General features: G+C 37.7%; 1 protein-coding gene across 1 annotated transcript in view; it reads left to right on the plus strand.

Moving 5' to 3' along the window:
- Nucleotides 1-16,777, plus strand: part of LOC109421171 (angiotensin-converting enzyme) — a 484,598-nt gene extending 467,821 nt beyond the window's left edge. Inside the window, exons 10-11 of the mRNA XM_062849491.1 lie at nucleotides 2,668-2,808; nucleotides 16,196-16,777. Of these exons, the coding sequence (XP_062705475.1) occupies nucleotides 2,668-2,808; nucleotides 16,196-16,517 (463 nt within the window). The 3' untranslated portion in view covers nucleotides 16,518-16,777. The remainder of the gene's footprint in view (nucleotides 1-2,667; nucleotides 2,809-16,195) is intronic.
- Nucleotides 16,778-23,907: the final 7,130 nt, after the last annotated feature.

The raw sequence follows: 23,907 nt of genomic DNA on the forward strand, positions 1-23,907 counted from the left end.
TACACAGTACCAGCGCACAAGAAAATCCCTGAAGAATAATTCCTGAAGGAGAAACCTCAAGCAAACCCTGAAAGAATAACCGGTAAAACTTTCAAAATCTCTTGAGATTTTTGAGAAAATTCTAAACCTCTGAATATGCGGAATGAAACCTAAGGAAACATTGGAAAATTTTCAACAATAATTCTGGAATGAGTTCCAGGAAAAAATCTCTATTTCAAAAGAAAGCCTCTAGAGGATTTTTTTTTTGGAATCAAGGATGGCAGAAAATCACTTCAAGCGATTAATGATACAGGATACGAATAATCCAAGATTGCCTTGTTCTTGCAGTAGCATGATGAAGACGCCTCACACCGTGCTTGTATCACAGAACAATCAAAGCATCTGATGCACGCTTTATCGCGTGATGACCCGTTATCGGATCATGTTACAAGTCATGATAAATTTTATTCATCACATTGTTTGCCACTTATGCACCCGTAGGCCGCATTCATGATTCGAAATGATACGTTCATAAGCATATCTGGAAGTTAAATCACCAAGAAGGCTCAAAAAGTGAATGAAATCACTCATTTATCATTTCGACTTAATGATAACGATCGCATCGCGCCCGCACATGCCGAGCGAATCATTCTTCTCGGACCGAAGTTTGTTATGATGCTTGACGACAAAATGTTGTCGTTGTTGCTATGATCGCGCGATGCCGTTCGACCACGACACATTCGAAATCTAATCATGATCACTAGATTTCCATCCTTGTTTGGAATTGTATCTTTTGAAGAAATCTTTGGATGAACTTTTCGAGAAATTAATAGAATTCTTGAGAAATTTCCAGAAGAATTCTGATGGAATGTTCTTACATGTTCGAAGAAACACATGAAAGAATACATCCACGACCTTCCGTAGCAATCCTTGAAGAAATTTCCTTGATAATCGCTTAAGGAATCCCAGGAAGAATTTCTAAATAAACCTTGTTTGAAGCATTCTAAGAAATCCTCTATCTGTAATATATTTTTCAATAAATATTAAAAGAATCCATAAAAAAATTTCCGGCGGTATCCCTCGAGGTAATCATGGAGAAAATTCTTGAGCAGTACAGATAAAAAAAATACATTCTGAAACTATTTTAAGAGTAATTTTTAGAGTAATTATTGCTGAATTCATAGAAGGAATACCTGCAAGAATGCAGGTGAAAAATTAAAAAAAAATCGTGTAAATTTCAGTCATTTGAAATCATTCCTGGTAATTACCAGCGTAGGAAGCGCTGATATTCGGAAATCTTGAGTAAGCAGCTCTGATTTTATCATGACAGCACTGGGATGCGTCATACGTCAGAGCCTTAATCATAGCCAACATAAGCAGATGTAGCAGACCCTCCATTTGCTTAAAACAACTTACCAGCTAAGATGGTATCGGTGCAGAACTAATCAAGCTGAGCGCGGAAACGCCTTAGATATCTTACTGCTTGCAGCTGACATCTTTTTCTCTTGAAATGTTTCCGGATTTTTTTCATTTTCCAAATCAACAAACGCAACAAAAGTTTCCCATTAAACGCAGACCAGCATTAAAAACTTGGTAAAGATTGAAAAAATATATTTTCCAATCTAGAAACAATGTAGGACAACGCTATAGGCACTAAAACTCTGTGATTCAATCCGCCATCAACTGGTCCCATAAATCGTTACCTAATGAGCACTTGATCCTGCCCGCTGATAGTCGCGTTAACAATCTCTTCGAAATCTCAGTCAGTCAAAACGTCCAACACCGGGTAAAAATTCAGGAAGCGTTTTGAACCACCAAATCAGCGTCAACATACCTCACACTCCCGAACGTTCGTCTACTCCGTGGGTATACCTACAAATCTCTCACAGGACAGCCAGCAAAACCTTTCGCCCAATCAGCCATCAATCACCACTACTGGCTCTGACTTTGACTGCGCGCAGTCCGTCAGCTCACCCGTTTGAAATCCGAAGCAAAACCTATCATTATCCGACCGTTGCAATAATGTTTCGAATTAGTTTACCTACACGTCGTCGTCCAGTAACCGTTTGCGTTTTTCGTTGAAAGCATGGCTTCGAATCACTCTGATTTGAAGTAGTTTCCAGCTTACACACTGCTCTCAATAGTCAACACACTCAACTGCACAAGGTGATGCTTTCCGCTAAGCGGTATCGAACAACGATTTTGATTTATGGTTGACCAAAGTAGCTCTTTCCAAATCTCCGAGCACTTCAAATTTCGATGGCACGTGCTCCAAAGCACCTTTGGAGTACTCTCGAGCATGAATATGGACCAAGAACAAACACACTTAGCACTGGATCTACACTTATTTCGATTGTAGGGGCCAAAAGTGCAGCTGATGTCGAAAACTCTAGTGATTCATTGGTTCAGCAATATGATCTGCTTAGAACGGTTTCATTTGTTTTATGTGGGGGCCCATCTTTGTCATCTTCCACTCGTTGATGTTCTGTTTTCTTTACGTAATCCATAAAATGAAACAAAAAAATTTACAAAAAATGACCAGCTTACGGTCCCACGAAAGACACCCTGGAAATAGAGTACCACACCACAAGCAACTCAAACTTTCATGTTATCTAATTTGTTAACATCATACAACATTGGCAACAGAATGATTAATGATTCCACTTGGTTTCTGTTTTCCATTTACAGGTACTTCTTTTCCAACGTGCTCCAGTTTCAAATTCATCGGGCGATGTGTACGGCTTCACGCCAGTACGATCCACTGGATTCGAGCAAGCCCCTACACAAATGCGACATCTATCGCCAACCGGCTGCCGGAAATATTCTAAAGTAAGTAAATCTTTAAAAATAATCCACTTGTACAATGTGCATACATTAGAATGTTAAAACGTCCAATCATTATTGCTACAAAAATTGTCGAACGCCATTTTTGTAAAATGCAGAATGTGAAATAAGATGCACCATGGAGCATAAGGAGTTATGCAGTAAGTTCCCCTGAATTAAGGTGTTTCAGACCTTTTACCTTGCAGTGCCCTTTCGGAAATATGAAGCTGCACGGTGCATCCCACTATAGGATATCAGGCGGACAAAAATCAGAAAAGCAACTTCTGAAATTTCCTATCAATAATAAACATATAAACTAAGAGAAATCTAGAATTTCAAGTTTCTAGCTGATGTAGTTACAAAGATATCGAGTATCAAAATTAAAAAAAATCTAAAAAATGCGATTCAACACATAATTTCAGTTTAAGGTCAAGCTCTAGGTCTACACTAACGATTTTCAATGTGAAATGCTGCGGTAAATTGCGGTCTTGGGAGATTCGGGATTTTTTTTTCGCATGGGCATGCCCGGGCACGACCTTTGAGATTGAGCGGCGATTTTCAAACATTCTAAGCAAATTCCCTTGGAACTCATTTTCAAAAATAAATACACAATAGATTTGATCATTCTAAGCATAGAAAACAAAATAAATATTTAACAAAATCAAGACTTTTTATACATTATCAGTTATTTGATCATATTGAAAATACGTCCTTTTTAAAACATCATCGTGATGTTTAAAAATGTTCATTAACAATATATTTTGGAAGAAACAGCTACAGAATACTAACAAATCCTCGAAAATATGCGAAATTATTTTTGTCCGCCAGCTACACGCAGAAAAATGGCGCTTGTTTAAAACAATAAAACGCATGGTTGATTTTCAAACTGAGAATTTACTTATTCCAAAGTTATATTTAATTGTTTTTATTTAGAGTTTATCGATAAAAAAAAACCGATTACCATCATTTCATATAATGTCAAAAATTTCATTTGTTTCAACAAAATAAAAACCCATAAACATGGCCCGAAACACTCACACATCTATAAAATGCTTACCCCAACATCGCCACAACGAAGAGGGTGCAGCAAATCCATCACGCCAACTTCCAAGTGCAACTTTGGTCGTGATGGATAACGCGCAGGTACTCACAACAGCATCCACAAAAAATTGATCGGTTTCGCCTTTTTTGTCTTTTTTTAGTCGTTCTCCTCCCCATCCGCTTACCGACGGTCTAAAAATAGATTTCCGAGCTGCCGCAGTTGCTGCCGTCACCAACACAATCACATTCCGGGTTTGTTAGTGCCAAAAGTGCAGTCGTTTGAATCAATCCATTATTTCATGTTGAAAATACCATATCTCTGTTTGTTTTAACAAACTTTCAAAAATTTCGACAAATGAAAATATCTGTGTTATCAAGCAATAGAACAGTTCAGTTTAAACTAGAAATCAGTTTGTCGCTATGGTCCACTGCACGAATTTATGCTGGCCTGCTTACTCTCACAGAAAATTTGACGTTTGAGCGGTGCCGACACCTCTTAAACGTCAAATTTCGTGTGAGAGTAAGCAGGCCAGTATAAATTCGTGCAGTGGACCATAGTAAACTGAAAAATCGGTTGATTAGAACAAGAATTTAATTGTGTTTACAATTTATTTTTCTGCATGTAATAATAAAAAAATCGCAAATCATTAGTTCAAAATCTTGAGAGCATGTCTTCCAAAAAAATGTGATCAGTACTTCGGAAATTTCTGTTCTCCATTAATTTCTGCTAAAGTTTTCTCGTCCATTACTTCGATTATTGTTTTTAATTTGGTATGCAATTTATTTGGGAATTCATTTGGTTATTTCCTTTGAAATTTCCTCAGTATCGCCTACGGAAACTTAAGTGGCGATGACATTAGGAATTTCTCTGGTACACTGCGACCACTTTCTATAGCCGCACCCTCAGTTTCACATGTTTAGCAATATCAAAGATGCAATCGATATGGAAAACAATATGCATCTGTTAGTTATTGCAAGATATAATGTTTGCAAGCATAACTTTCTTCATGTGTATATTCTTCATATCAAAAATACAGTTTTTCGACAATTGGGGCGACCATTTTCTATAACCGCACTTCGGGTTTTCCTTAAATCAGCTGCTTTATCATAAAGTATGTTCATTATTACTGCTTTAAACGACCAAATAGAGCTTATCAAGACCAAACCAAAGAAGTTTAACGAAATACTTAAGTAACAAGGTCTTTTAATACGAGAAATAGGGCACAGACTTGGTAAACTGGTGTTTTATGGATAAGTTATTAAAGATATCCCAAAAAACTAAAAAAATCGAATTAAATCTCAAATATAAATGCGCTGACTCAAAACAATCATTGCATTATACTTCCGGTTTCAATTTTTTTGCGTATAACCCTTGTTAATCTAATTAAATTGTAAAAAATCGATGTTTTAAGCTTTTAAATGGAAAATTCATAAGCTTTTGTGTATCAATCCTGATGAAACTTGGAAAAGACATCGTATACAACATCAATATACAATGAAGATACTTCGGGAATTCATCAAACTCAACTTGGAAGGTCAGCATTGTCTTCGCTACCATTTAAACATACGATGAATATTTTAAATTATGAAGACGATTTGTAATAACAGCTTTTATCCAACTTTCCATCAATTTGACGATATTTGGTTAAGTAAAAATGATGTGTTTCTATCAAAAGATTTCAAATATAGATGTTCCTGTTCATTCTGGGGCAAAAGAAAAGAAAGGAGTTATGATTGTAGTCTTCCTGTAGTTCTGCTTGATTTTATATCATAAAATTTAAAATTGGGCTAAATTTAGTGAAGTGCTGGCGCAAAATTAAGCTCTTGCATCCATTAGGATTATTTAAATCTGTATTCATGAGGATCATTAGCAACTGTTTAGTTGAATTTTCAGTGATATAATGTCATACATATTGCGTATTCATCCAAATAAAGCGAATATTAGGCTAAATTTAATTCTCAAGTTCCAGAAAAGTGGTTGTTAAATTGGTATTACAGCCTTAAATCTTATAGAAATCATCCAAGAAATCATGTTTCAAATAAATATTGCCGATAGGAAGCAATAAAGCTTGAGTCATTTAATATCTGGACGCTCTGTTCAATTTACTGCAGCGCCCCTACTGGTCGGATCCGAAAAATTTTGACAGAAATTTGTTTTGGAATGTTGCCTCCTTCAGTGCTGAAAATTTTGTCACGATTGGTTTTGTTTCTTAAAAGTTATACGTTATGGAAGCCGGGCATCGAAAATTAATTTTGGACACACACTTCGAAAATCCGACGTGGTCAAGTTCAAAAATTGCGAAATACGTGAAAATGGACTATAATCAGCTTCCCGGACAAAAAATTTATAAAGCCACAGGTCGGGGTGATGTGCCCAGTAAGTTCAAGTTTGTTTTTGCCAATAAGAAAGTTGATGATCTGGCAAGGTATTTGCAGCAGCGGCCAAAAAACAAAGGTTTTCGTGACAAACAGGACCATGGATTCCAAAGTGTACAAGCAGGAGTGCCTGAAAAAGCGTGTTCTTCCGTTCTGTACAGCTCACAATGGATCTGTTAAGTTTTGGCCAGATCTGCCAAGTTTCCACTACAGCAGAGAAGTGCTACAGTGGTATCAAGACAACGGGGTGGATTTTATCAAAAAAGAAATCATTCCACCAAATTGCCCTTTAGTTCCGCCCAATCGAGAAATATTGCGCAATTGTTAAGCAGAAGTTGAAGAAGAGTGGAAAGGTGGTTGGAATGCAACACAGCTGCAAAGATGGTGGAACAAAATGGCCGCTCAGGTGAATCAACAGACTGTCCAAAATATGATGAGTGCTATTCGGAGAAAAGATCGAAATTTCATAAAAATCGAATCGGAATAAATTTAAGGCTATTTTTCCTAGAAAGTTCAATAAATATCCTTGATTTTAAGTACAAAATATTGTTTATTTCAATAACATATTTCCGAGACAGATCCGTTTTTTGCGTCCAGATATTAAATGACTCAAGCTTTACAATATATTTGTCATTTTAAAATATTGTTTTTGTGATTTAAAGAAAACTTTTAAGTAGAAATAGTGAAAGTTAACTAGTTTTTTGAATTAAGAAAACTAATTGGTTAATTTTTTCATTGCTTTTTGTTAGTTTTATTTCCAATTTGCTTAATTTTGTCATTTGAGACAGTTTGATCAAATGATTTCTTATAAAAAATCAGATTACCGAAGAAGAACCCGTAGTGCGGCTATAGAAAATGGTCGCCCAAATTATGGAAATAACGTGTTTTTCGCTTAACAAACAAATAGTTTACAATATTTATTCATGTAAATCATATATTTTACAAACACAAGTTGATACACATCGTTCCACATATCGATTGAATCGTAGAAATTGCTAGAAGTGCAAAATCGTGGGTGCGGCTATAGAAAGTGGCCGCAGTGTATTTGCTTCGGATGCACTTCGGAAATTTCTTTTATAAATCTATTGGCACATCCTTCAAAAATTTCTTCAGAAATTCATTTGGAAACTGTTTGACAATTCCATAAGCACACCCTTCTAAGAACTGTTTGCACACTATTTGTAGGATTTCTTAAGCATTTTTTAAATTACTTCAGCAGTTCTTCTGGTAATTATCTTTGCAATTGTTTTTGTATTCTGTTTTTGGAATGAACCTAGTAACATATCCAGAAATTCCTTTGAGAACTCCTTCGGTAATGCCTTCAGTAATTTATTCGGCAATGCTTTTAGGAATTTCTTCACAAATTTGTTTGAAATTTTCTTCGGCCAATTCCTCTAAAATTCCCTAAGTAGTTATTTCGGGCAAATTTTTGGAAATTTTTGAGAATTTTTATGAAATACATATTTTTAAGTAAGTGTAGAATTAGCTTTAGTTAAACTACACAGAAATAAAAACCAAAAAAATATTTTTAAGAAATCTTTCGGTAATCGCTTTAAAAATTATCTGCAGAAGAAGCTAACAAAATTCTTTTGTGATTTTCTTTTGCAATTCCTATGGATTATTTCGATAATTTCTTCGGGAATTATTCTGTGATGCTTTTGAAAATTTCTGCTGAAGTTTCTTTGCGAAAGTTCTCTGCAATTCCTTTCGAACTTGCTCTGAAACTTTCTTTAGGAATGTTATCGACAATTACTTTAAAAAATTCTCAGGCAAATATCTTTGACTTTTTCTTAAGAATTTTTCTGAATAATTCCTCGGCAATTCCTTCCGGATTCCTTTGGCAATTCCTTCAGAAATTTGTTCTCTAATTCATAAGAAAATTTATTCGGAAACACCTTCAGTTATTCCTTCGAGGAGCCCTAAAGCAACTCCTTTAGGAATTTCTTTGGATTTTTTTTTTGTAAAAAACGTTCTGAAATTATTTTTCAATTCTTCGAGCAATTCTTTTGGAAGTTGTTTCCGAAATTCCTCCTGCATATTCATTGGGACGTTCATCAGAAATTTACGTGTGAATGCTTGCGAAAATTTCTATCGAGCACATCAAATATTTTAAAAGATTTTTTTTAGAAATATCTCAAAAAAAATCTTTGATAACTTACAAATTACAGTCAGGTTTTTTACGCGGGGATACGTACCGCGTAAAAAAAATCAGTTCAAAATTCAAAAAACCGCGTAAAAATGTCTCACAATTTCTCAACGTATCATGCAAAAATAAGACAATGATTTTTTTATATGAATTACGGCGGCCGCGAAAATAGACACCGCCTAAAAAAGACCTGGCCGTAATTAATAATTTCACGAGCAGTTTTTGGGAAATGTCTTCGTGACCAGTCATTTCTGATGGATTCCCTATGGAGCTGGAGAATTATAAGCATATCCAAACAGTTTTCCAAAGAAATTGTCGAAGAAGTCCTTAAAAGAATTGCTAAAGCAGTTTTCGGTAGAATGAATAAATGGAAAAAATAAACACAAAGACATTTCAGAGGTTATCTCAATAAAAATCACAACAGCGTTGCAAAGAAACTAAAACAATGTCCACATCATTTTATAATGGATTTTTTGTGATTTTTGTTTAAATTTTTACTAGTTCTAAAAAATCAAATAAACTACCGAAGAAATTCTCATTTCTTTGTCAAAATAATTTTCAGTAGTAATCGTCGTAGCATTATCGGAATATTCCAAAAAAATATAAGAAGGAGTTCCGAAGAAATTGCTGACAAAGCTTGTAAATATCTATTTAAAAAATAACTCAAAGAAATTGACGTACAAATTCAAAATGCATTAATGGAGAAATTCACAAAAAAAAATTAAAAAGAATCGTGGTGGGATTTCTTCAGGAATCATTTCTACAATTGCCCCACAAATTCTCCCAGAAAATCCTCTATTTTTTATTTTTTCTTTAAAAAAATCTAACAAAGATTCTTTTGAAATTTTCCACAGGAAATACCTCCGTTTTCTACAAGGATTAATTTAGATATTTCACAAGCTATTCCACCGAAAATTCCCAAAAGAATATTTTCCAAAATCTTCCGAAATTCCTCCAAGAATTTCTTCAGAAATGATGTAGTGATTTTTTCAGAAGATTATCGAAGAATTTATCGAGAAAACCATTAATGGATATCTCTTGAAAAATCTCTAGATTTCTGAAAAATATCTTCCAGGTTTTTCTTCAGTAATTCCCTCATAGAAAAACATCCGGATAATTTGAAAAAAATCTGCGAGGAAATCCTTCGCAGATTTTTTAAGACTCTCTTCAGGAATTGTTCCAATGATTCCTTCAGAAAGTTCTTCTCCTTTAGATTTTTTTCTAAAGTATTCATGCGATTAACACAGAAATAACTTCGAGAACTCTTTTGAAAACCTTCCTTGAATTTCTTACGAAATTGCTCCATGAAACATGAACACGTACAATGTGGCGTTTGAGCAGTGCCGTGTTATCTAGGTGGCCATGGAAATGAATTCATGTTCTGTAAATATACGGAACCGTTTGAACGTGAACTCGTCCAAAGGTCCATCCATACCCTATAGAAAATCTTCCAGGAATTCCTATTAGAAAGTCTTGTCTTACACAGATTCAATTTGGAAGTCCTTTTAAAACATCTTGCATGGATTGCTTCAGATATTCTTCTAGATTTCGTTCAGAATTTCTTTAAGAGTCCTTCTAAAAAAAATCTTTAAAAAATCCTCTAAAAAACTTTCACGGGTTCTCTGAAATTTCTCCAAGGAAATTCACATGAAGAAATCTATTACGGTCAGTGCAGCCTTCACAAGCCTTTCTTTAGATAATTTTTCAAAGACTTCTTCAAAAATTCTTCCAAAGTTTCCTTCGAAAATTCTTCCAGGGATACCTATACAAATTTCTCAGAAGATTTCTTCAATAATTGTTCATGAGATTCATCCATGAATTTGTTCAAAGATTCCATTAAAACATCTTCTATGGATTCCTTCCAAAATTGATCTATGCATTCCTCAGAGATGGCATGCTCCTCAGTGTGAATGCAAGTGTGCGCGGTTTGAATATAAAAATGAGCTGTACTGTGCTCATTTTCAGTGCGGAATGCCAACATTGCTTGAGATATAACTTCAGAAATTTGGTCCTCAAATACTTCACGGTTTATTTCAAAAATATCCCTGGTTTCTTCAGAAATTCTACCAAAATCCCTCAAAAATTTCTCCAAAAAAATGCCCAATAATTCTTTAGTGTAGATCTCCATGGTTTCTTATTAATATCCGGCCGGGAACACTTTAGAAATTGTTCTAGTAAATCGTTTCGAAAATCCTTCGAAAATATCTCCGAGAGTCCCAAGGATTTTCTACTGAGAAATTCTTTCATTGTAACAGACAACAAATAAGGGGATTTTCATGGTGGGTCGCGGAAAGTACGTCTGCTGGCGAAAGGGGATCGTGCAGCTAAAGTTTGGGAAACTAGGATCTAGAGTACTTTCTGAGATTTCTACAGAGATTCTACTGGAGTGTTTTTTTGATATTCCTTCAGGGATTCATTCTAAAAGTTCTGCTCGGAAAATTCCGTCAGAGATTTATTCCTTCATGATTTTCTTCAGAGATTCTTTCAATATATTAGGGATTTTATAAAAACTAGAGAGTTTCAATAAAGGGATTTCTTCAAAATTATTCCAAGAAGTTTTCTCAGAAATTGCTCTAAAAATGTCTTTAATAAACCTACACTGCCGTGTGCAGCATAGTTGTCCCATGGTAATAGGGATTCCCATAGAACATGGGACAACTATGCTACACACGGCAGTACAGAGATACCTTCGATAATTCTTCCAACAGTTCCTTCAAGAATTCTTTGAAAAATTCTTCGAGAGATTCCTTCAGAAATTTTTACAAGTGGTTTTTTAGGCTCCAGTTTAGGTTAAAGTTTTCCGGTTCCGTCGAAATTATCTCCTGGTATTCCTCTAGAGACTCCCGCAGGAATTGTTTCAGAAATCCCTCCTTGGTTTTTTCCAGAAGTTCTTGCAAAAATTGCACAAAATAATTCAGGAAGGACTCTTGAATCCCTGAATTAGTTTCTGTAGTTATTGATGGCAAAACAATACTGGTGATACTCTTAGAGATTCTAGGACAAAAGTGAACATTGTTTCAGAAAGTTCAGGAAAGGTACGTGGTGAAATTCCTGAAGAAATTTCTCGAGAAATCTTTTAAAAAATGTCTACAGAAATGGCAAACAAAGGTACTGGTAGAATTCTTAATGAATCGATCAATCCTTCTGAGGCATCCTTGGAAGATTTTCTGAAGAAATCCCTGGAAAACTCCTGGTTATATCTCAGGAAGATTTTTTTGAAAAAATATCCCTGGCAAAAGAAAATGTTTCTAGAAGGAAATCCTACAGAAGCAAACAAGAATTGGGATGGCATTCTTCAGAGAACCACTGAAGAATATCTCAAAGAATTGGAGAACCGTCTAAAGCAGTGCTTCCCAAACTGTGCGCCGCGGCGCCCTGATGCGCCGTGAACATTTCTCAGCTGCGCCGCAAGCTTTTGGGCCAAAACACAAAGAACAATTTCTTATTTTTTAAGGCAGAACATCAACATTGTTATTTATTTATTCCTTTATTTCAACTTTAAATTTTTAAAAAGGAAAACCCCCCCTTGAGCAATCTCTATTTAAATCTCTCTCATGAAGACAAAAAACCTCTTTATATTATTTTGGTTTTTTTAGTGAAATTAATGTCGTCTCACAGCATTTTTGTATAACATATTATATATTACCTTTTTAAGAAAGCCTTTGAAAAAAACTCACTCAAAAGGGTTTTCCCTCAAATTTTCCATTAAAAAGTTAATATTTCAAAGTTATCGAATGTGTGGCTTCGTGATCGTGCGGCTAAGGTCACCAAGCCTTTAGTCACATCGTGCTAAGGAGCGCGGGTTCGATTCCCGCCGCAGCTGTCAGGAAAAGTTTTCAGCTGTGCGACTGGGCGTTGCATGCTGGTCCGTTATCTAGTGTCGTGCTTCCTTCAAAGAGCAAATAGGTCACTGGAAGCATTAAAAACGTGTCCGTGTCTTTTAATGTTTCCTGAATTTCTGATATCCTCACGAAACTTTTTGATTTTTTGAAATATTTTAAATTTCTGCAGTTCTGAAGACTCTAAGACTCTGAAATCGTTAATTGAACTTTTTCTGAATATGTTAAGTTTTCGAATATATCAATAGAATGCAATTAAAAGTAAATATTTCAAGGGACTTTTTCAAGTTCTTTCCATAGAAATGACTGTCAATCTCCCGGTCTTCATGCTGTCTCAAAAGTTTCGGAACGGCATTTTACTTACATTTCAATCTGTTTATCTTTATTATTGAGATTTTCAGCCCTAGGCTGCTTGATCATATTATCATAAAAAAAACTACTACAATTTATAAGTTGATTTCGTGCATTATTCAGTAAACCCCTTTTTTGAGTTGTTTCTCTTACACGACCTCTCACCGTCGCTGTTAGCCGTCCTGGCAGGTTCCAAAAAATCGATATTCATATCTATTCCCTCTAGAATGTGGTAAAATGTATACTACATAACAAATTTTAAAATTTTGCAAGCCAATCTTCCAGGAATTTCAAATGTTCGTAAAGTGCTGTGGAATCTTTAAGCATTTTTTCTACAAAAAGCATTTAAGGAAGGTATTTTTGGATCATAATAAAACATGACATTTTTACGATTTGTATTTGGAATTCAGAACTGAAAGTGTTGAAATCAATAAAAAAAATTTTTTAAGTTGTTGGTGCGCCGCGACATTTTTGAAAATTTCAAAAGGCGCCGCGGAAGCAAAAAGTTTGAGAACGTCTGGTCTAAAGGTAAGGTATTCATAAAAGTTATTCTTGAAAAATTCCAAGAATATATTCTGAAGTGTTCTCTGCAGGTAATGCTAAGAGAAGCATCACCGAGCATTTTTTAATGAATCACAGAAAAATGTCTGAATAAATACTAAGCAATTTCTGAAGGAATGCCTGGAGGAACTTGTGGAGAAATCCGTGGAGAAATTTCTAGATGAGTGCCTTGAGAATGTTCTAGAGGAATTTGTTAATTAATGCCCTGCAGAATCTCTGAATATATAGAGTAAAACCTGGAGGAACCACTGAAGAATTTATTTCCAACAAGAGACTTTTTTGATTTTCTGAAGGAATATTCTATATAGTAGAATTTCTAAATAAATCTCTCTCTCGTGTTTTTTTTGTCTTGGATTTTTTTTTTTTTTTTTTGAAGAAATCTTTGGAGATATTTCACAAGAAACTCCTGGAGAAATTCATGCAAGAATTTCTTGAGAAAATACTAGCAGATTCTTGTGGAACAACTCAAAAGAGAAACTCCTCGAGGAAATGTGGAGGATTTTTTTTTCAGAAGAACTTAAATATATAAATGCACGAGCTTTTGTAGTAACCCTTGATGGCATTTCCTGATGAAATCTTTAGGGAACCCCAGGAAGAATTTCTGAATGAATTACTAAAGGAACCCGTGGACTAGCTTGAAGATAAATCTTTTGAGAAATTTCTTGAAAGTTTCCTGGAAAAGGCCCCATAAAAAAATCTTGGAGGATTTCCTGAAGAAAGTTTCTAGGAAAAATAATTCATGAAATGGTTTCCCCTGAAAAATTCTTAAGTCGGCGTATCGATGGCGTACCAATAATGTAGCACACGCAAAAATTAAGGAAGCTTGAGTAATTAGCTCTGATGTTACCGTGATAACACTGCTTGTGCTGCATTTTTCGGAAAAGTGAAGCTGCGCGGTGCATCCGTTAATGAATTTCAAAGGATAAGCATTTTAAGGCGGACCTTAAAGTTACAAAAACTCATTTCACTTTGTCAAATCATTTTCATAGAGATAGTCAAGCACTGCATATGCAATCCACTTCATATTTCAAAAGCAAACACATCGCACCTATGCACCCATATCTCCCCGTTGACAACCCGCAGTGACACAATTCATCGAGAAAATTGCCGACTGCCCTCTACCATCATTCACGCCACTTGATACTCCAGACAAACTTATAACTCCTATTGATCGCAAAATGTCCAGCCCACGTTTCCACTTGATTTTTTTCACATTGGCGAGGAGAACCACTAACTAAGCCATTGATGTCAGTGCACCAATTCTCATCAAATCGATTTCATCACACTGCGCCGAGGGATGTTCAATGTCGTTGATTGTGGCATATTTTTCAATCATACTACTACCTCAGAAATTTCTAACCGGTACTGAGTGACCTGTGATAGCAAACCTCGAATCAATTTTGGAATTCAATTGATTTTTACGCAATGTCGTTTAGAACCCGATCGGCCAACCCTCACGCGCAAAAAAAAACATTTCTTCATCGGTCGGTCGTTGTCATCGTAGTCGTTCACGAGGCTACTACCTACTACTACTCATCATGATGATGGGTATTCAACGTGGAATTGCACAACCATTTAACCACGGCGACCAGCAGCGTTCGTTGTCGCTGTTTTACTGTGCGACGACACTTGAGAGACACTAGCGGAATTGTATGCTGATTGTAATAATGGTATGACCACAAGTCCAGCAGTTGATTTGAAGAGCCGGCATCTCTGGAGTCACCATCTTCCTCTTCCTGTCTGACGTGCACGTCCAACAAAGCCGGCTTTGCTTTGCTTTGCTTTGCTTTGCTTTGCTTTGCTTTGCTTTGCTTTGCTTTGCTTTGCTTTGCTTTGCTTTGCTTTGCTTTGCTTTGCTTTGCTTTGCTTTGCTTTGCTTTGCTTTGCTTTGCTTTGCTTTGCTTTGCTTTGCTTTGCTTTGCTTTGCTTTGCTTTGCTTTGCTTTGCTTTGCTTTGCTTTGCTTTGCTTTGCTTTGCTTTGCTTTGCTTTGCTTTGCTTTGCTTTGCTTTGCTTTGCTTTGCTTTGCTTTGCTTTGCTTTGCTTTGCTTTGCTTTGCTTTGCTTTGCTTTGCTTTGCTTTGCTTTGCTTTGCTTTGCTTTGCTTTGCTTTGCTTTGCTTTGCTTTGCTTTGCTTTGCTTTGCTTTGCTTTGCTTTGCTTTGCTTTGCTTTGCTTTGCTTTGCTTTGCTTTGCTTTGCTTTGCTTTGCTTTGCTTTGCTTTGCTTTGCTTTGCTTTGCTTTGCTTTGCTTTGCTTTGCTTTGCTTTGCTTTGCTTTGCTTTGCTTTGCTTTGCTTTGCTTTGCTTTGCTTTGCTTTGCTTTGCTTTGCTTTGCTTTGCTTTGCTTTGCTTTGCTTTGCTTTGCTTTGCTTTGCTTTGCTTTGCTTTGCTTTGCTTTGCTTTGCTTTGCTTTGCTTTGCTTTGCTTTGCTTTGCTTTGCTTTGCTTTGCTTTGCTTTGCTTTGCTTTGCTTTGCTTTGCTTTGCTTTGCTTTGCTTTGCTTTGCTTTGCTTTGCTTTGCTTTGCTTTGCTTTGCTTTGCTTTGCTTTGCTTTGCTTTGCTTTGCTTTGCTTTGCTTTGCTTTGCTTTGCTTTGCTTTGCTTTGCTTTGCTTTGCTTTGCTTTGCTTTGCTTTGCTTTGCTTTGCTTTGCTTTGCTTTGCTTTGCTTTGCTTTGCTTTGCTTTGCTTTGCTTTGCTTTGCTTTGCTTTGCTTTGCTTTGCTTTGCTTTGCTTTGCTTTGCTTTGCTTTGCTTTGCTTTGCTTTGCTTTGCTTTGCTTTGCTTTGCTTTGCTTTGCTTTGCTTTGCTTTGCTTTGCTTTGCTTTGCTTTGCTTTGCTTTGCAAATATTCTTCACTTTTGGAAACTAACAACACATCTACTTTCGAAGTGATCAAATCATTTTTGTAATCAGCATAGCACCCCCTAAGACTGGTCAGTCCAGAAGAGAGCCTCGCGATCGTTGCGAAAAGAAAAACCTCATAACCAACGCTCGACAAGGCATAATTTTGACATGATCTATTGCAGCGTTTCATCGGTTTAGCACATTTCTAACGTTTCGATTTCGTTTCATTCCTCCCCTGCAGGCAATTGATGGAACGGGGTGCATCTCAACCGTGGCAGCAGGTTCTTCAGGAGGTAATTGGTGAAGGCCGGCTCGATGGCACGGCACTGCGGGAGTACTTCAGACCGCTGGAGGAGTGGCTGCGCAACGAGAATCTCCGCACGAACGAGTACGTCGGTTGGATCTACGATGGGGACTACTGCAAGCACAGTATCGAGACGGCGAACCTGCAGGTGTACGGCGGGTTCTATAATGGTGGCGTACAGTTGCAGCTCAGTGTGTCGCTCGTCGTTGGATTGTATCTCTTTGTCCAGGCACATTTACATCAGCTGAGGCTGGTTTAGTGGGTTGTTGTGGAAACATGGAATGACGGCATTTTCGTATCTCAGTAGTAGATTTTTAGTCATTAGTTTTAGCGTAAGCCATTGATCGCGAATTTCGCTAAATTTGTATAATAATGTTTATACCTTCATAACTTTATTTCCAAACAATAACAAAAAGTTTAAATAGATTCTAGAAAATAACAAAACAGTGCCTCATTAAACTTACAAACATCAAAAGTACTGTACACAGATAAAAAAATACACGATTAATGATTTGAAAAATTACCTTTTGAGCAAGCACGAGATCTTTTTCAATAATATCACACATCATTGCTCTGGAGTAAAAACAAATCACACCTCTTTACAAATCCTTATTTATATTTTAAAATGAATAAATAATTAATAAATAAAGCTTTCGATCGCCAATCCAAAGAAGTGAAAAATTTTCTAAGGTGCATGATCTGTGCATTATGCGTGTTCCTATTCCATTGAATAAGGGTTGTAAACTTCCACGCCATAGTGTTTTATTTTGTGTGCTTCTTTCGTGACCTTTTAAGCATCGATTTTAAAGATGTTGTTTCTTCGAAAAAGTTTCTAGATGAATAGTTGAATCATCAATCCACCTTAAAGTGAACTTATAAAAAGATGTTTTTCCAAAGAAGCCCAAGCAGGAGAAAATATCTCAAAACTTAAAAACCGTTAAAAATTAGAACCTTTTTATTAGTTTCCATTGAAATCTAGAACTCTCGGTGTTTGCTATACCCACAAATACGGCGATACAGAAAAATCTGTATTAAAAGACACGGACACCGTTTTCAGCCAGAGGCTGTACAGACTGAATGAAACTTAAGGCGAAACTGGAAGCATTTCCTCACTTTTTGGTGTATGATTTTTTATTAAATAACGAAGCAATATTTTCTAAATCGGTTTTCGTGCACATGTAGAGTATGGATCAACGTATCTTCTGATTTTTTTTTGTAGTGGAAAATGTTTTTCGTTTTTGCAGAAACCATTTTTGAACAAAATTTCACAAAAAAATGGTTTCTGCAAAAATGGAAAACATTTTCCACCTCAAAAAAATTCAGAAGATACCTTGATCCATACTCTACATGTGCACGAAAACCGATTGTGAAAATATTGCTTCGTTATTTAATAAAAAATCAAAAACCGCAAAAATGAGAAAATGCTTCCAGTTTCGCCTTAACACTGGACAACGGACACGACACACGTTACGAGCACCAGTGGATCAGGTATCAGAAGGCCGGCTCCAGAGGCACGTTATCCTCCATTTGGGACATTTGTGCCATCGCCAAAATAACAGCCTATTTCATCATCTACCTGAGGGAAAAGGAAGGAAAAAGGATTTGGATGGGGATAGGGACAGGTAGGGAAATAGGAAAAATACCCTGGAAGAGGGTACTAACGCACAAGCGTACCACAATGGGTTCAAACAGCGCCCTGAAAAGGGCACTGTAATTACGCATAAAGCGAAAGAGAGCCTATAGCTCTTTACCACAGCGGGTTGAGAACAACAGTATATCCTGAAGATCCAGGTTTCTGAAGTCAGTTTCACTTAATAAGTGTTTACCGAATACTCGGAAACGCAGTTGCGCGAAAACTGGACAGTTACATATCAAATGATACGAAGTTCCATAATCGGATTCACAGCTATCACAGGCAAATGAATCAGCTTGCTGAATATTCGCCATGTGATAACTGAGTCGGCAGTGATCAGTCAATGCTTTGACCGGCATGCTGCAATTCTGCTTTGACAGAATTGTTAGATACTTTGCCACCCCTAGAGATGGCTCAGTACAATACAATTTTGTTTGACGACATGACTCCAAACTATTCCAGTATTGTTTGTGCTAAGTGGTAGCCCAGGTGTCAATCTGAAGCTTCACCCAACACTTGGATACTGGAATAGCTGGCTCAGGGTCAATGAAGTCATGTGATGCTCCAGTGCGAGCTAACTCATCAGCAAATTCATTTCCAGCGATGGAAGAATGGCCAGGTACCCATACAAGGTGAACAGCGTTTGCTGAATTCTGCTCCTCGATTTGAGTTCGACAAGCGATAACTATCTTCGACCTGGAGTTGGCCGAAGCAAGTGCTTTAATAGCAGCCTGGCTATCTGAACAGAAGTATATTACTTTGCCCATTACGTGCTGCTGAAGTACTGATTGCACTCCGCACATAAGAGCAAAGATTTCGGCCTGAAAAACGGTACTGTGTCTACCAAGTGAGTAAGACTGATACAGCCTTAGCTCACGAGAATAAACACCAGCACCTGCTCGACCTTCGAGAAGGGAGCCATCAGTGTAACATACGATGCCGTCTGAAATACTTCTCTCCAGATAACCAGATGCCCACTCTTCCCGGGAAGTGAATTTCGTGGAAAATTACAAGCAATTGTAAGATCACTTGGAGCAAGGAAAATTTTGTCCCAATTCACCAAAAGTGTAAACAACGAGGTGTTCGTTGATGTGCGGTTCACAGAATTTTCCTCTAGTAGACCGAGTACCCGTAGACGGTAAGTGCAAGAAAGTGCTTCTTGTTTGAGATGAATGTGTAGTGGAGCAACGTCAAAGAGAACTTCGAGCGCTGCCGTGGGAGTTGAAGAGAACGCTCCAGACATCGCCATTAAGGATGCTGGGTCATTAGGCCGAAGGTCATTAGGCCGAACGCCATTAGGCCGAAGGTCATTAGGCCGAATGGTCATTAGGCCGAATGGTCATTAGGCCGAATGGTCATTAGGCCGAATGGTCATCAGGACGAATTAAAAGTAAGCCGTTGTTTTTACCTTTTCCAACAATTTTTGCCAAAAACTAGTTTAACAATGAAACTAGAAAGAATAGCCTATGTTTTAAAGAAGGAAAAATTATGAATTGAATATCAGCAGTTTCAGCGCCAAAAACTATTTTAGCAATGATACTAGAAAGAACAGCCTATATTTAAAAGAAGGAAAAATTCATGGGTAAAATATCAGTAGATTCAGCATCAATAAAGTATCTTCGTGCCTGTCACACGATACACACATGCAAAATGGTCATTTGCAGAGGAAGCTCTCAGTGTTAATAAGCTGAGAAGCAGGCTTTGTCTCAGTGGGGACGTAACGGCAAGAAGAAGACCCAATGACCATTCGGCCTGATGACCATTCGGCCTAATGACCATTCGGCCTAATGACCTTCGGCCGAATGGCCTGACACCGCCATTAAGCACATCCTTTGGAGATGGCCTAACTTTGATTGAATCGTTCTCACTTCGCCCTTTTGCACCACACGAGACATCCATAGGCCAATATTGGCCAAACAGTTGTGTAGATCCATTTGATATACTTGGGTTTTAGACCCCAAGTTGTACCAAAGGTTCGCCGGCATTGCCCGTAGGCCATACAAGCTTTCTTGATTCTGAACTCAATGTGAGGTGTCCAGGAAAGCTTGGAATCAAGAATGACTCCAACGTACTTTACCTGTTCAGTCACATCGATTTCAGAATCAAAGAGACGCAAAGGACGAACGCCATTAGAGTTTCGCCTTTCCGTAAAAAGAACAATAGATGTTTTACTCGGATTTACCGAAAGGCCATATTGGCGACACCAACCCTCAACTATCTGAAGGGCGCTTTGCATCAGGTCGAAAAGGGTGGTGATACACATACCAACTAACAATGCTAGGTAGTCGTCGGCAAAACCATAAGTAGGAAAACCGCTATTATTGAGTTGCCTCAATAGCGTATCTGCTACGAGATCCCACAAAAGCGGTGATAAGACTCCCCCTTGGGGGCATCCACAAACACTCAATTTCCTAATCCCCGCTAGACGCAATGTCGAGAAGAGATACATTGTCAAAGGCACCCTCGATATCTAAGAAAACACCCAAACAAGATTGCTTTTGAGCGAATACTTTTTCGATATCGTAAACAACCTTGTGTAAAAGAGTCACAGTGGACTTACCAGATTGGTAGGCATGTTGGTTCACATGAAGAGGCACGTTGCCGAGATGAACATCACGGATGAGATGATCCACAATGCGTTCTAAGCATTTCAGAAGAAAAGAGGTCAAACTGATAGGTCTAAAACTCTTTGCTTCTTCATACGATGCACGACCCGCTTTCGGAATAAACTTCACAGTAATATCCCGCCAGGATTTTGGAATATAAAACTGCACACATGTAGTTGTTTTAAAACATGTTTGAAATGATCAAATACCTTCTGAAGCAAAATAGGATAAATCCCATCTGCCCCAGGAGATTTGAAAGGAGCAAAGCTGTTAAGTGCCCACTCAATCGATTCAAGATACAAGAAAAAACATCAGGTTCATCCAAAGATGTAATATTCACACATCCAGGGAAGTGTGTGCTGAATAAGCATTTCAGAACTTCCTCATCAAAGGGAGTCAGATCGCCATTTGGCAAACGAAGTTCGTTCACTCGGAAATCCTTAGATTTCGCAAGGATTTTATATAACTGACTGACTTCTCTCAAACTGGAAACATTTGTACAAAGGTTTTTCCAGCCAGATCGTTCAGCAGACCGGAGAGCTTTCCTGTAGGCCTTGCGAGCCGACCTGAAAGCCTCCAAACCAGCCGAACGTCGTCTGTTCCAACTCTTTCTACATTGTTTCCTGAGTTTCGCCAGATCAGAGTTCCACCAAGGGGTTCCTCTTGTGATCTTCACAGACCGTAGAGGGCATGCTTCTTCAAAAGCTTCCATGATGAAGGTCGTTGTAGTATCAACGGCATCATCTAAATCACTTGGAGTGTCAATGAATGGTGAGTATCCATGAAATTTGGCCGCAACCAAAGCAGTAAAAAGATCCCAGTTTGTTGACCGAGGATTCCTGAAACGCAATGTTTGCGAAGTAACATTTGAATGTTCAAAAAAGATATAGCGATGGTCAGATAAAGATTCTTCATCTGACACATGCCAATTTGTCAGCTCGTGACTAATTCTACTAGAGCAAAGCGTTATGTCTAACACTTCCTCTCTAGCAGATACCATGAAGGTTGGGCGGTTGCCTATGTTAAGTAATGCAAGATCAGTACTACTAAAGTACTCCATCAAACTGGAGCCTCTCAAGTTAATGTCTGAGCTGCCCCAGATGATATGGTGAGCATTAGCATCACTACCAACAATTAGCGGAAGGCCTTTTGAAGTACAGTATGCGATGACTTGTTTGAAAGCATCCGTAGGGAATGGTTCTCCATGCGGTAAATAAACCGAACAATAAACGTATTTTCTGTTGAGGTTTCCAACAGATACATCAATTGTGATAGCACATACATCTCTGGTGGTTAATGAAGAGATGAATGTAGCAACTATTGCGTTGTTGACAAGCACACAGGCTCGAGGCATGACACGCGAGTTTGCCATTTCATGTTTACTAAAAGTAGCAAACACCGGGTTCACAAGGTTTCCTAGATAGAAATTCCCCTTACGGAAGTAAGGTTCTTGGACCAAGGCCACTTGGGCTGTACCATTTTGCATAAGTCTGCAAATATTGATCATTGCTGTTCTTTTATGCTGAAGATTGATCTGAGCTATCCTAACCGTAGCCACTACCCAAACTAGGCAAGATTAAACTCTTCGCAACAACAGCACAACCAAGAACAGCAGCAACAAAACCAGATCGGTATCGATTGGAAAACGCCAAAGGCGAGGATACACAGAATACACTGTGTAAATCGCATAATGCGAAACCATATAGATGAAAATTTAAACTAATTAACAACATCTTGATAATCCCGGCCTTATTTAGCCTCAAGTGAGACTAAAAAAGGGTAGCCGATTGTCTCGGAGAAACATAAGGTCCACTGCACCATTGCTCCGGTTAGCGCAGTAAAGGCAACATTTTTTTTTTTTTCCTCCCCTGTTGGGGAAATTAAGCCACTGCGTCCAATAGGCTGAACTTAAAGGCAACATACTGTGGAGGGCGCCCTGGTACTCCACAGGCTCCGTTTGCGGTTAGGTTTTTATTAGACCCCCCTAGCCATTCATTCCTAGACACGGTAAGCATGAAGCCGCATCACACCATGAATTAGGGGTCACCTGTTGGTGGACTCTTACCACCGGAACAGGCGATCCGTAGTGTTATTCTTAGCCAATTGAGACAATCGCTACCGACACTACACAACTATCTAGGCTGATCGGGAAAAGAAGTAAACGTTGATGGTTAACTTCCAAACGAGCCCGAACAGCCCCAAATCATTAGAGAGATCGTTAGAGAAATCGATAGAGGAAAAATCTTGCAGAAATTTTTGGTAGCATTCCTGAGAAAGTTCTGGAGAAATTCTAACAAAAAATTTGTAGGAACCCTTGCAGAATCCTGGAGGAATTATCGACGAAATTATTGAATACAGGGAACAATCCTCGTAAGAATCAACGGGAATTATCTAACAAAAATATATATCAGTGACATATTTTCAATATCCCAAAAATGTTCTACAAAACTTTAAACACCCATCGAACATTCTGAAAAAAAAATCAGTTCCAGTGCTGAAAAAATGAAATAAAAAAAAGTTACGACAAAAGTTTTTAAAGCATAATGCTGTGTACTGATTTTCAAACCGTGCTCCAAAACCAATTACAGTAGATCAATTTCTAAGTTGCAGTTGCAGAAAATATTTAAATTGAATTAGCTTGCGTTGTAGTGAATTTACTTAAAATATCTTAGCATGAAATAATATCTAAATACATTTAATATTTTCCGATCATTTGAAAACAATTCTTACGTTACTGTGATAGAACTCGTGTTATTGGCCTCATATACTCGCCAAAGAGCATAATTTTATATGATAACCAATGCTATTGTTATTCCCTTGTACTCGAATTTTAACCAAATTAACAACTTTGAATGTGAATCGGTCTATGAATACTTAACATCGTCGGTATTGTACATGGAAAAGGGACATCCGTATTGCGCAAATCTGTACACGCACTTCATGCATTGAAACAATATCTTCAAAGTTCATTGTCGGTTGTCAGGAAATGCGCACTCCACCACGCAATCTCTGAACACACACGTAAACTCGTTTGGATTAAATCTAATAAAATCATATCTCATGACAATTTTTGTTCCTCTTGCTCCACTTCCCCTGTTTCACCACACCAATCTCTCACATCAAACCTCGTCTCGAGACGACACACCGCGAAAAAACAAAACACGCTCAGCCATAAATTGAACATCTCCTTCTTTTCGTTCATATGCGACTTCCTAATGCTATCCACCTTGCGATCCGACGTGACACTTCAGCCAGTAAGCCTAGCCAGCGAGCGCACACACCGTCTGATATGTCGAACGCACAAGGCACAAGCCGAGTCGAATCTTCTCCGCTCATAATGTCCATAAATGCAGTCTTGTTGATTGACTGATGGGGATGCTGCAACTGCTGCTGCTACTACCGCTGAGATG

This window comes from Aedes albopictus, chromosome 2 (genome assembly GCF_035046485.1).
Source record: "Aedes albopictus strain Foshan chromosome 2, AalbF5, whole genome shotgun sequence".
Lineage (NCBI taxonomy): Eukaryota > Metazoa > Arthropoda > Insecta > Diptera > Culicidae > Aedes > Aedes albopictus.